At 39.5% G+C, this 12,776-nt stretch overlaps 1 protein-coding gene across 1 annotated transcript in view; it reads right to left on the bottom strand.

Annotated features, from left to right (window-relative positions):
- The window catches only part of FAM155A (family with sequence similarity 155 member A), a 465,094-nt gene extending 453,043 nt beyond the window's left edge, over positions 1-12,051 (bottom strand). The window contains exon 1 of the mRNA XM_032679182.1: positions 11,206-12,051. Coding sequence (XP_032535073.1) covers positions 11,206-12,024 — 819 coding nt within the window. The 5' untranslated portion in view covers positions 12,025-12,051. The remainder of the gene's footprint in view (positions 1-11,205) is intronic.
- Between the last annotated feature and the right edge of the window lie 725 nt (positions 12,052-12,776).

The following is a 12,776-nucleotide window of genomic DNA, read 5'->3' as shown; positions in this document are numbered from 1 at the left end:
TGCCTTTTTATAAGTTTTTGTAATGCACCACAGAGCAAAACTTCCATTACCTTATCAATTCTTCAACTTATGCTTAAATTTAACTGTATTTATGCCAATATAAATACAGAGTGTCTTTACAGCAATCAAAGCAGCTTCTCTGGATTTAAACTAGCAGTACTATGATCAGCATCTCTCTTTTTAACCCTGTGGATGACATACACTCTTGGCTGGAAAAGGTAAATTAAATTTTCCTTTGTTCTCTTCAAGGTTTCCCCTCCCTGGATAGCTGAACAAGTTAAGCGTTACAATATTTTCTACAGTACTGCCTGAAAAAATCAAAAGAATAAAGAGAAATACAATCAAGACCTTGTACAAAAACAAGAAAAGGGAAAAATCATTAATCTAACAACAATAACAAATTAGTAATGTCAGTCAAAGACAAGGAAAACAGCTTTTAAAGCACTCTGCATATTGGTTTTTGTAGCAAGGTTTGTAAAACAAATTAGTCTGAGTCAAATCTGTCCCTCTGAATTCATACATTTGAGTTTTAAAAGCATATAAGTGCCGCCTTCTCTCAAAAACAGTACTACATTAAAGTAAGCCATTGTTTTCAATGGAGTTAGTCCTGGTTTTGTTGTCACCGTAGATTACTGACTAAAGAAAATTGGTCCATATTACAATGAAAATAAAACAATCTTTTAAGTTCACATCTATCATTACAGAGTACATTTACTTGAGTCATGTCCCAGGAATCAATCTCAGTACCCAGATTTTGAAAAACTAGTGCTATAGCAATGATTTAATTTCATTAATATAGTGAGGTTGCAAAAAAATGTATATTTATAAGATTTAAATAGAGACAAAAGAAATCGTAATGCACTTCTAACTGAATTGGGATATAAAACAGCAAGCCTCATTTCCTGAACTCCTGTGCTATGCTATATCTTGTTAGCTAAACTCAGCTTATAATAGGGGTCATTTCCCCAACTATCAGAAAGCATAAATGAAAAAAACGTAAATATAAAAAAATTGATTCTGTTTCTAATATAATTCGGGTAATATTTCAAATGTATCTTGTTCAGAAACTCCTTCTTCATAATAGTGGTCCAAGTTCTGTCAGGTTCTCTGCAGAAATATTACTTTAAGATTTTAATTCTACAGCAGAACAGGACTGGAAATGAACATCTCACCTTTGAATGCATGAAGAATTTTAAAAGCCACCCCACAGGACCTTGGCTATGTTTTTGACTTGCTTCCTTTTTTTAAGTGCAGAACCTCAAGCCAGTGGAATCTAATGCCCATATATCCCTCAGCCCTGGCACTGGTCCAGGGCAGAGCTTCTATGTTCCTGGCTGGCAGCAAGTGCCAGGACATCCCCATGCACAGATGCTGGGAGCTTCCCTACTTGTTCCCTTCTGCAAAAAAATTTCTTCTAATAAAAACTCCCAGTCTCTCATTAAAGTACTGTACTACAGCATTAAACAGCTTGAACACAGAGTGAAAGGAAAAACATGAAAGGATGGGTTTATACCTTAAGAGGCATAAAATTTGAAATGTCCCAAATATAGATGCATTTGGGATATTTATTAAATAATAAAAAGGCCAGTAAATGAGACTCTGAAAACATGGATCCTTCTGCACTGATTACGCTATTTGCCTACTTTAACATGGCTGGAATCAGTACAGACAGATCCCACTGGAAAATCACCAGAAACTGCTTAAGGAGTTTACAAATGATCTGTATTCTAAACAGATGTTACAGTATTATTTCTCTTCAATCTTTTAGAGATTTTAATCTTTATCAAGAATGGATTTGGGATAATTTGTAGAAGTTTTTATTAAAATGATTACAAACGGACATATTATTTGATTTTATCTTTTTATAATAGACACTGGAATTATAGTTCTTTCATATTTAAAAATATTACCTTTCAAGTGAGATGTGCTATACCATATTTCACCACAATGTGATCTTTTTCTTTAAAAGTCAGTTGCAAGTCTTTCAATACAGAAGAAATTTTACTTCCAACTCTGAAGTTTTCATTACCCTGAAGCCCGTCTATCCAGAAATCTGATTTCACAATATATGTGAAGGCAATGTTAAGAGTATTCATGGGAAATTTGCATGTAATTTTTGTAGATACGTTTTAAGGTATATATACTTGTATTATTTATTCCCAATTAAAACAAATTGGATTTTCATTTACTATTTTTTGTGTTCTTCTACAAGCTGGGTTTTACTTTAAGGAGCATCTATTTTCTAATTCAATGTGCACATATACAAATACAAACATTTGTCTCAACAGATATCTTTTAGTGCCTTTGAAAATATAACTTTAACAGTGATAAAGATACCTCTCTAAATAATGAAGTTATACTAGTAAAAAATTGTAATTTTCTTGACTCATAAGCACAACAAATCAACTATATGAGTTAAAAATATAATTTTCACACTAAAAAAAGCAGTTCTGTCTGTATAGCTGTTCCTCACGAAGAATGAACATACATGAATAAATTTTTATATCATCTTACAGTTAGTTGGCTATTGCTACACACAGAAATCTCTAAGATATGTAATTAACTTAATATAGATTTTAAACTATTTAAGAGTTGCGCGACTTCTTCCTTTAATCCAAATATTATCTAAAGGAATACATCTCATACAAAATTAATTTTTCTGAGAATAACCTGTGAGTGAATCCCTCAAATACAGAGAGCAAACCAGCCAATATAGAGCATGATCAGCAAATCATCAATCAGCAAACTCTGGAAACTCTCTTATTCTCCTCAAAGAGTGAATAAAACTAGAAAATATTTTTTCTAAATATCTAATCTTTTCCCAACCCTTTAATAAAGAATGTCCTCTGGTTCTGGATTGCTAATATCTTTAAAATGTAATAAAGATACTTCATTTTGATGTTTTACAGAGATTAAGTCTGTTGACAGGCCCAAGACACCATTTACATAAGTTTTCAGGCAAATTGAAGGCAACATCTCATCTAACATGCAGAGGATCAACAAGAATTAAAAATGCATTTAAAAAGCACTCTAGATATCATACTTCCTCCATGGAAAATGTCTCCTAAATACTGCAATATATAGCACATTCTAAAATGCAAACATAATACAATTGTTTTCCTTTTAAAAATTTTAGAATGGATATATTTGAAAATATAATGGCTTAACTAATTAAATTACCTAAATTGTAACATACAAAAAAAAAAAAAAGTCAATGTCATATCCCAAAAACTAAAATTTGAGCTTTTTTTTTTTTTGTAGTCACTCAGCTACCATTTCCCTTTAATTTCACTGGAGTAATTTAAAACATCCACAATGAGTTCCAAAATGCAGCAGAATTTCTAAAAACCTAGACCCAAACATGCTGTTGGCAACTTCAGATCATCTTCACTACTGTTTTTAATCACAAAGTTTTCTTCTAAAGGTGAAACCTCTGAATGAACTCTCAAGAGCAATGTATATGAAAGGCGAGCACCCCTATCAGGTTCTCCAATACACTTCAAAGGACCAAAATGCTCACATATAACTGCTGAAGTTTTTCACTTTGGCATTTATTATCACCATTCGTCCCAAAAATTTGGTTGCATTCAACCAGTGTTTCAAAGGGTCATACCAAGTTCTTCCATAACGATGTCATTTCAAACACAGGTTTCGACACACCCATCAGTTTGGATGAAAGAGATGAGATGATGGGTGGGAGAATATTAAGTGTTAATCTACTTCCCTTCAGAGCCACTTACCTCATGCCCTGTTCTTTTTGTCATTATGGACTGGGAGCCCATTAGGTACAGTTCTTCGATGTGCATGTTCTAAAGAAGCAATTTACATATTTCATATATCTACCCCATTTGCAAACAAGGTCAGACCACAAATCCAAAAATAAATTTGGTCTTTATTCTTTTAACATATCTTCAAATTAATTAAATCTCTCTTCAGGCCAGAACATATCTCCAGCACCTCACTACATTTGTATTCATCTAACCGACTGATGTTTAAAGTGAATCAAGCTCACACACATTCTCTCTTAGAGGTGTTTGCTCTACAGTTCTGACAAGAGAAAAGTACAGTGAAAAGTACATAGAAAAGTAAAGTATGGTTATTGTAGTAAAGTGGCATAAATGTCTACGTGCTTCTTGAGGGAGAGAGTTTGGGTAGTCTTAGGAGTTCCCTCTGATTTGGACTAAGAAGAAAATGAAATGTATAGGAATTCTTACATATATAGATACCTCCAACACAAAAAAAAAAATCCATCCTCCTTGTACAGATAGAAGGGAGAATAAGAGAAACAATCTCTAGTAGATCTACCTGCAACATTGTCTATTAAGAAGATGACCTACAATTGTTATTGTCCGGTTTCTTAAAAAAAAAAAAAGTCATAAAAATACAATTATGTCATACAAGACACTTTCCTATTCTCACCCCTAAGAAGTAGATTGCATAGCTCACAGTCTTCAGCAACAGAATAGTGAAAGAGACCTGTGATTTCATTAGGCTGGTGTGGCACAGCACAAGTAGTGGGATTTTACAAACTTTCTCACAATTAAATTTTGCATATGAACATAATTTCCTCCAAACTTAATTTTTCTACCAAAACCCCCTTTTTAGGATTCATCTAATATGACTTTTGAGGTCAACAGTGGGTGGAGGTGTGTGTATTTGAGATAAAATGACAGTATGTCCTCTTTAGAGAAAATGGACAGAAAATAGGTACTTTTAGGGCATAATCCACCTGACCTATTTTAGATGTCCACTTTATTGTGAACTGACTCAGACTCTAAAATTGCTTATGTATCTCCACGGACTACAAAGAGAATCTGAGCTTTAATATTTTGTGTGGATGTCCATAATGGATATCTACTTTTTTTTGTTTGTTTTTATCAGATGGATTATTTTATTTTTCTATCTTCTGGGGCATTATGACTAATACATACCAAAAAGTAATATTTAAGAATTCAGCTTCTAAGTTACTTTCTCCCTTTTAGGCAATTCACAGATCTAAATACATTATGGATCTTAGTGCAAGACTGAAGTGATAAATTACTAAGTATAGACCAAATGATTTTTAGGCAGGATAAGTGATAGAACTATAATTTGCATTTTGATTACTTTTCCTAGAAGAACATGAAATGAAGTATGATTGTCACAGTCTCTGCGAGGTACATGTGAAGCATAGTGCTTGATGTAAAGAGAATAAGTGAACCCAGTAAAATTGAGGTCAGAGCCTTGACATCACTAGCTATGTGACGTTAACACCATGAAACATTAAATGGTGGTTGCTGAACTAGGGTAGAATCCACTTCAACTACTCTGTGCCGGTCATCCGCAGTCCTTTTTTTCCTAAATCAGGAATGACGTACCCATTGACATTAGGAATGGGATAAGTATCTAGATGATCAACTAGATGCAAACTTTCAAAAAGTTAAGTGGGATTACAACACTTGGAAAGAACGCCCTGGGGAATTTTAGGAGTGAAGAGATCTGATCCAGTCTCAGCAGAGCAGTTAAGCAATTGAATGACCACAAGCATGTGCACAGTTCTCCCTGAGTGCAGTACCATTCATCTGGCTCAAAACTGGAGACTGAAACATACTGCCAAATCAGGATTTTAGGTCAAAATACAAATCCATTAGCACACAGTCAGTGTCACTTCCTTTATTACATCAGTGCAGTATTACAAGAAGAGTTATACTAAATTCATCCATATATTTGTCTTACATTAGTTTTGAAAAATAATTCAACTTCTACTTTTTTAAAAAATCAGCTGGCCAAATAAAATCAAAAAACATCAAATTGTGCAAACATCAATTTATACAGTCACATTAGTTTCACAGTATTTTAAACCAAAATTTTAAAAAGTATAAACATTTGAATATTATTTCTGTTTATGTAATTTATATAATTTATAAATTTTAATTTATATATTTTATACTATTTAAATAATGTTTATTTCTTTAAACACTTAAGCTTGTTTAAATACAGCATAGTAATCATTTTAAAGAGAGTTTTAAAATAAAGATCTAAATTTCAAAAGATTCTGAAAAGGCCTTAGTTCAGTAATTAATGGTTTTTTTCCTTTTTATACTAGACTATCAGTGCAGATCTTCAAGGTTTAATTTGTAAGAGTTTCTTCTGATTAGCTTAGGTATCACTCTTGCATATAGCAGAAATATGTGATTAAGACGTGACACTGAAATATCTAACTTTGCAGCAGATGCTGGTCTATGTAACCTTTTGTAACAGAAGGGTTCTTTTATCATTTGAGCTTTTGGGTTCATATTTCTCATCTGCTCTTTTCTGCCAGCTTAGCTGAGAGTTTAAATCAAAACCTAATTAGACTACATATGCTGTTTAGAAAAAAGTTCTTGGAAAAGTAATGATTCATATAACTTTTGATATTTTCAGATAACATCTAAAAAGAAATTTGATTTTAATTGTTTTAAAAAACTTTCAATCATCCTCTTACTCAAATAAAAGTGGCTGAACATAGCTCTTTGATCAAAAAAAAATTCTTCAGTAACAGAAATACCAACTCTATATTCCTATCAGCTATACCATCTATGTTTAATGATGAAACCCTTTATTGATATGCATGTTTTTCAACTGAGAAGTATTATAACTCAGCCATAATAACTATAATAACTATAAATAGCTATAACTCAATATCATATATATATCATATCATATACATACCACTATCACAAACCTCAAGTCAGAAATTATCAAATTATATTTAATTTCTGAAAAACAAAAATCTGTGTGCACTTGTTAAGCACCTAGGATGTCAGCCAAAGTTTGCTTTTAACAATATTGATATAAAAAGAGTTGGTTTTTTTTATTTTTCTCCTTTGATATTCTAGGAGGGAAACTGAATTATTTTAATGTTATTTTAATTATAATGCATTACCTGAATTATACATTTCAATATTTTAATTAGCACTAGAGAAGACCACATTTTAAACGCTCATAACTTTAACTAGGTTAAAGAAACCTGCATCAAAAAATGATGACTAGTGTCATGTTCAAACATTAATAAATATATTTGCCAAGAAAACCCTGGCCTCTGATACTTATCACAAAGATGTAAGTTCTATCTCTAAAAAAATTAAGAAAATTAAAAACCTTTACATTTTTATGTCCTACTTAGTCATTTGACCCAGTTCTTAATCAGAAGTAGCCAGAATTTTCTTTTATTCCACAGAGCAATTGCCTGTTGCCTTAAGAATAAGAACTTGAGTATTTCCCCTGATAGAAGGCTGACAAGTCTTAATGAGGAACTCTGTCTTCCAGCATCAAGCCAATACAGTTTCTGTTAATTGTCTGAACACAGTACGGTGTCACACTGCATATAAAAATGATATTCTGGAAATCAAGAAATTATAGATACTGTCAAGATCAATCCCTGTAATTATAATCACAAATTTATAATATGCAAAAGCAAAATTTCATAAATATTTTTTAAAAATCTAAATTAATTTTAAGACAGAAAAACAGAAATGTAGATCCAGACTTTCAGTTACTCCGTTACTTTAGTGATTCAATAAAGCTACAGCAATTTATTATGTCATCTAGTTGAATATGTAATGCATTCAAATATTTTTCTTATATTTATTGTCTAGCCATTACTGTTGTGTGACTATCCTAACAAGGAAACAATATAGAGAAGCATCAGACTTTAAAGATAGTTTCCAAGAAATAAACTGAAGATGCATTTATACTGAGACAACACTGATATCCCTGAACAACACATAAAGTCTACCGATATTCTAATAATATACAATGAATATGCATGTTCATTTATACTATCAAAAAAAGTGCGTTTCCTAATGTTCTAAATGTGCAAAATTCTCAGCATTTTCTACAAAACTTTCAAAAACTCCAATGTAATTCAATAACAAGTTTAATAGCAAGACTTTAATTACAGGACAGCACTCTTAAAAAAAAAAAAAAAGGAAAAACAGCAGGAAAAAAACAACTCAGTATACTTATATATTAAAACCAAAGCTCACCACATAGAACAGCTAAATGTGAACTGATAAGTCAAACAGCTCCTGCCTGCAAACTTCTGCAATACCAAGCAATTAATTTAAAGTATTCTTCAGAGACCAGGAGACATGTAGTGGAACACGGAATATTTTGAAAGTAAAGTTCATTTTCTTCTGGTTTCAGACAAATGAATAAAGTCTGAGGTTTAGACTAGAGCATCAAAGGCATTTTTGATATTTACTGTTTGTTATCACCAATAGTACTTTCAGGAAAAGCATGTCTTGCTGGACTGAGAAACCCCCCATGACTTTCACACTTTGCTATGAGAAGTGACTGTGTCAAGGATGGGGGATAGTGTTGAGGAGACATGGGGAAGGAGCAAGCAACACCCAATTACAAGTTTTACGTTGAGTGTTATTCAGTGTAAATTTTATTGATTTTTATCATCTAATATAATTGGTGAACTGGGTGAAAAGCTTTTTTCTGTGAATGGGGCCACCCCCCCAGAATGCTAAAGATGTCTTAAATAGAAATATACTATTTAACAAGCCTTTCATTGCATTAAGCCAAGGCTTACATACATGATTATTGAATAAAGGCAGTATTTTCAGTATTTTGTTTAAAAGAAAAGCAGCTTACCACATAAATCATGACATGAACCAATAGCATGTGTCTAAGCCACATAGCTAGATGCCAAGTTATTTTCTGTTCTGATTCTTAAGCTAAGAATTATCTAAATATCCAACACATTAAAATAATAATTTCCTGATTGAGTCTTATAAACAAATATATAAAACACCAGAAAGCCCAGCAAAACATTGCATTAGTCGCAAAGTATTTGAGTTTCAAGTTTCACCTCCACACTCTTCGGAGTAGCCCACGCACAAGCACATCAACACACACGGCTATCAGACAGCTGGACGTGCCATCCGCTTCTCTCTCTCGGCCACCCGCACGGATCAAAAGGCTCCAGAGGGACCCAAAAGCACCAAGTCAGGCCGCGGGGCAGAGAGAGGCTTCTCCCCTCCTGGCCCCGGCTGTTTGGGCTGCCTTGCAGCACCTTGGACAGCGGTCTCCGGGCCCACCGCTCAGCGCAGTATAGCCAAGCCCAGCCCAGCCCAGCCCAGCCCAGCCCAGCACAGCCCAGCACAGCCCAGCCCCGCGCCAGAGGGCTCATCCCCCGCCCTCCGCACTGGCACTAGCTGGGCACTTGCACTGCCCACCAGATTTCCTGGAAAAAGGGAAAACCCACTAAGTCGCACCCTTGGTTGGGGTTTTCTTCCTTTCCCCTGCTGGAATATCTTTCATTTTTAACACAGACTGGTCGGCCAAATTCTCAAAACATAGAGCAATATCGTCTGGCACTCAGAACTGGAGAGATGTAGGTCGTTGGCACTCTGTTTGTCTAGCTCATTTAAGTTTCACACAATCATCTTAATGTCAACAACTTTTTCCCCATCATTAGACAAATATTCCTTCTCATTGGGTGTCTGCAGGGGAAATCATTATACAGCATATATTTACTGTTCTGTTCATTTTCAACATCTTTTACACTTTCATATTCTGTAGAGCAACTGCGCACTTTGCAGTAAAGTTCAGCCAAACTAAACTGTGACACAAAAAAATCACTTTAAGCAAGTAGATGTTGATCGTTTGGCAGCACAGAATAGTAGGTCAATTTCTACTTAAAGAGCTACTGAAATGTAAGATGTCCTTACAGCAGTAGACATCTATTTACATTTGACACCCTTTTTTACTTTTCCAATTCACTCTGGAAATAAAATGGATTTACATTATCAGTAACTGAGTACATAGTATATATACAATGAGTGTGTACACACACAGTTTGCAACCTAAAAACAGTGGAATCAAAACTACTGATGAATCTACCTTATTCTTGTCAGGTTTAACAAGAACAAATAAGTATAGCAACTTTCCTACTTTATCCAATTAGATAATGGGCTATTTCAGCTCCTGGAGGGATTGTGGATTGATTTTTGTGGCAAAGACGTGAAAATTACACTAAAGTATTGGTGAATGGGATTCTTTAGGCATAGACTGTTACCATGAAATGATTTGAGAAGGCCCTGCTGAAGTTACAAAGTGCAGAGGTACTTTAGGCCTCCTGTTCAGAGCAGTGATGCCTGTGCACTGTTGTGTTTAACTGCTAAAGCAGAATTTGGTTCAGACTGGTTAGTGTAGAGCTACAGTAGTTGAGATAATCCAGTTCAGGGCAGAAACCATTCACCTCAATAAGTACTGAAACGGGGAAGGAAAAGAATGCAGGTAGCTATTTTAGGTGCTCAGGACAACACTTTTTTCTGCCCTGTCTTGAGAGATAGGCCAACTAATCTTGTGCAAAAGTAGAGAGAAGGTAACAACAAGAGACAAAGTAGGACCCTCTGCCTTCTAGCACAGGAAAAGAAAAACCTCCGGATCTCTTTGAGCCGTCACCAGTGGCACCAAAGAAAAGAGCTGTGTCTTATCAAAACGTTGTTACCATCACTTCCCAACCAAGGTTCATCGCGCTGCCCTTAGACAGACACCCTCGTCCTCCAGCTTTTCCCACGTCCACAGATTTTGGCAGAGCGCCTGGAAGCACGGTCCCGCTCTCCGCTCCCGAGGCGGCCCGGTGCCACGCCGCTCCGCCGCCGTAGGGCACCGCCGTCCCCGGGGCCAAGCACCCGACGGAACCCATCCGGAGCCTCCGGTGTGTGCCCCTGGCCGCCGCAGGGGGACGGAAAGCCAGTCCTGGGGGGCACCGCGGCCACCCACCGCCCCGAGGGCCGGCGGCCAGGGCAGCACCGTCGGGCAGTCCGGTCTCGACCGCCGCTCCGAGCCCCGCTCATTGTCATGCAGCCCCTGTCGCTGCCTGCCGCCAAGCCGCATCCGAGCCCGCTGGAAGCCGGCAGCCGAGCCGGAGCCAATCGCATATTCATGAGGAGGGGGAAATCCAGCGCTACGCTCCCAGAGGACCGAGGATCACTTCTTTTTGCTTTTTCCCAAGCTTCCCCCTCTCTCTTCCTCCCTTTTAACAACGCGCTAACGGGGGCATCCCGGCCGATACACCCCACAGCTCCGCCTGCACCGTACGAACCGCGGCCGCCGGCGCCAGGGACAGAGACCGAAGCAGGCACAACAGGGACCACGGCAGCCACAACAAGCCGAGGGAGGTACGCCAGCCCGCCAGCCAGGGACAGGAAACACAGCAGGGGCTCCTACCTTACAATCCTCAGGACACGATTTCACCGAGTACTCATCCGACTGTAAATATTTCTGGAGCATAACCTCAAACTCTTCATATTTCTCCTGAGCGTGCTGGTCGTAGCGCTGGTAAGCCTGGACGCACTGGCTGCAGGAGCCTTCCCCCCTCAGCACCACATCCAGACTGCAGTTCAAAGTGTCCGGATTGGACAACCCGGCAAACAACTCCCAAAGTGTGTAGGAATTACAAAAGGAAAGGTAAAAATCCGTCAGGTCCCAGCCGGGCGCCGGGCTCTGCCCCGCGCCCGGCGGCGGCCCCGACCCCCTGCGCGGCCGGCACACCGCCTCTGCGTCCCCCACGCTGAAGCACTGCCCGGACGAGGACCCCGGGGGGGGACACGTCTCCAGGGGCCTGGTGGTGGAGTTCCCTAGGAAAGCAGCTTTGCCGTGTCGGGGCTCGGTGCCGTTGTTGCGGCTGCCGCGGTTGCCGCCACTGCTGCTGCCGGGGGAGGGCGGGAGGGAGGGCGAGGGGGGGGCGAGGAGCCGGGGCGCGGGGGGCGCCGGTTCCCCCATGCTCGCCAGCAGCTCCGGCTCCGCGGGCTCCGGCTTCTCGGGCGGCGGCTGCTCCTTCTCTCCGGTCCCCGTGAATTTGGCCTCGGCGCAGAACCACAAGTGATCAGAGAGCAGGACCGTGAAAAACAAGAGCGATGCCAGGGACAGTCGCCATTTCTGAGCCCTCTCTGAATCCGTGAAGGGTTTCTCGTTCTCCCGGGGTGCGAACCAGATTTTTAAGCCGTCATCATACTGCCGACTACACATCCAAGCACCCCTGGTCATATTTTGGGAACGCACAGCCCTGGCCGACTCCACCGTGAGGGCTCCTTTGCCAGTGTCACCACAATATGCATTGACTTAAAAGATTGGGGGGATTTTCCTTGTCTGCCTTCCCTTCTCTCTCCTCGCTCTTTCGCTCTCGCTCCCTCTTCCACTCTTCCCCCTCTCTCTTTCTCTCTCTTCTTTCTTTCTTTCTCTTCTTTTCTTTCTCTGAGTAATGTTGGTTTTGCCGTGGCTCTACCTTGGTCTCACCACAAGAAGCAGCCCCAGTCCATCCAACGCGGAGTGCCGTGGAGAAGATAAGAGCAATAACGCAGAGAGAGGAGGAGGGAGAGGAGATGGTGGTGGTGGTGGTAGTGGTGATAGTTGGTGGTGGCAGGGCTGCGCGACTGGTCCTTTGCCCCTCTCACCCAGGCATGGTCAGATCGCAGCTCCCCATCTCCCTCCTGAGAAAATCCCACTGCCCCCGGACAACCGCATGCCGCGTCCCCCGCTGCCGACGGACGGCTCCGGGAGGGCTCCTCGCCTCCTCTTCCTCCCTCCCGCCGCCGCTGCTCCTCTTCCTCAGCCCCGAGCCGCGGCACAGATGCCTGCACCGCTGTCTTAGTCTCCTCTTTCTTCTCTCCCCCCTCCGCTCTAACTGGAGAGACGCTGCTGCAAGGCTCCCGGAGCGCTGCTGAGGATGCTGAAGAGGAGGAGGAGGAAGAGGAAGAGGAGGAGGAGGCTGCCGGGGCCGCCGCCGCTGCTGGTGACAA

This window comes from Chiroxiphia lanceolata, chromosome 2, assembly GCF_009829145.1.
Source record: "Chiroxiphia lanceolata isolate bChiLan1 chromosome 2, bChiLan1.pri, whole genome shotgun sequence".
NCBI lineage: Eukaryota > Metazoa > Chordata > Aves > Passeriformes > Pipridae > Chiroxiphia > Chiroxiphia lanceolata.
Note: the sequence above shows the minus strand (reverse complement) of the source record. Positions and strands in the feature narration are given on the sequence as shown.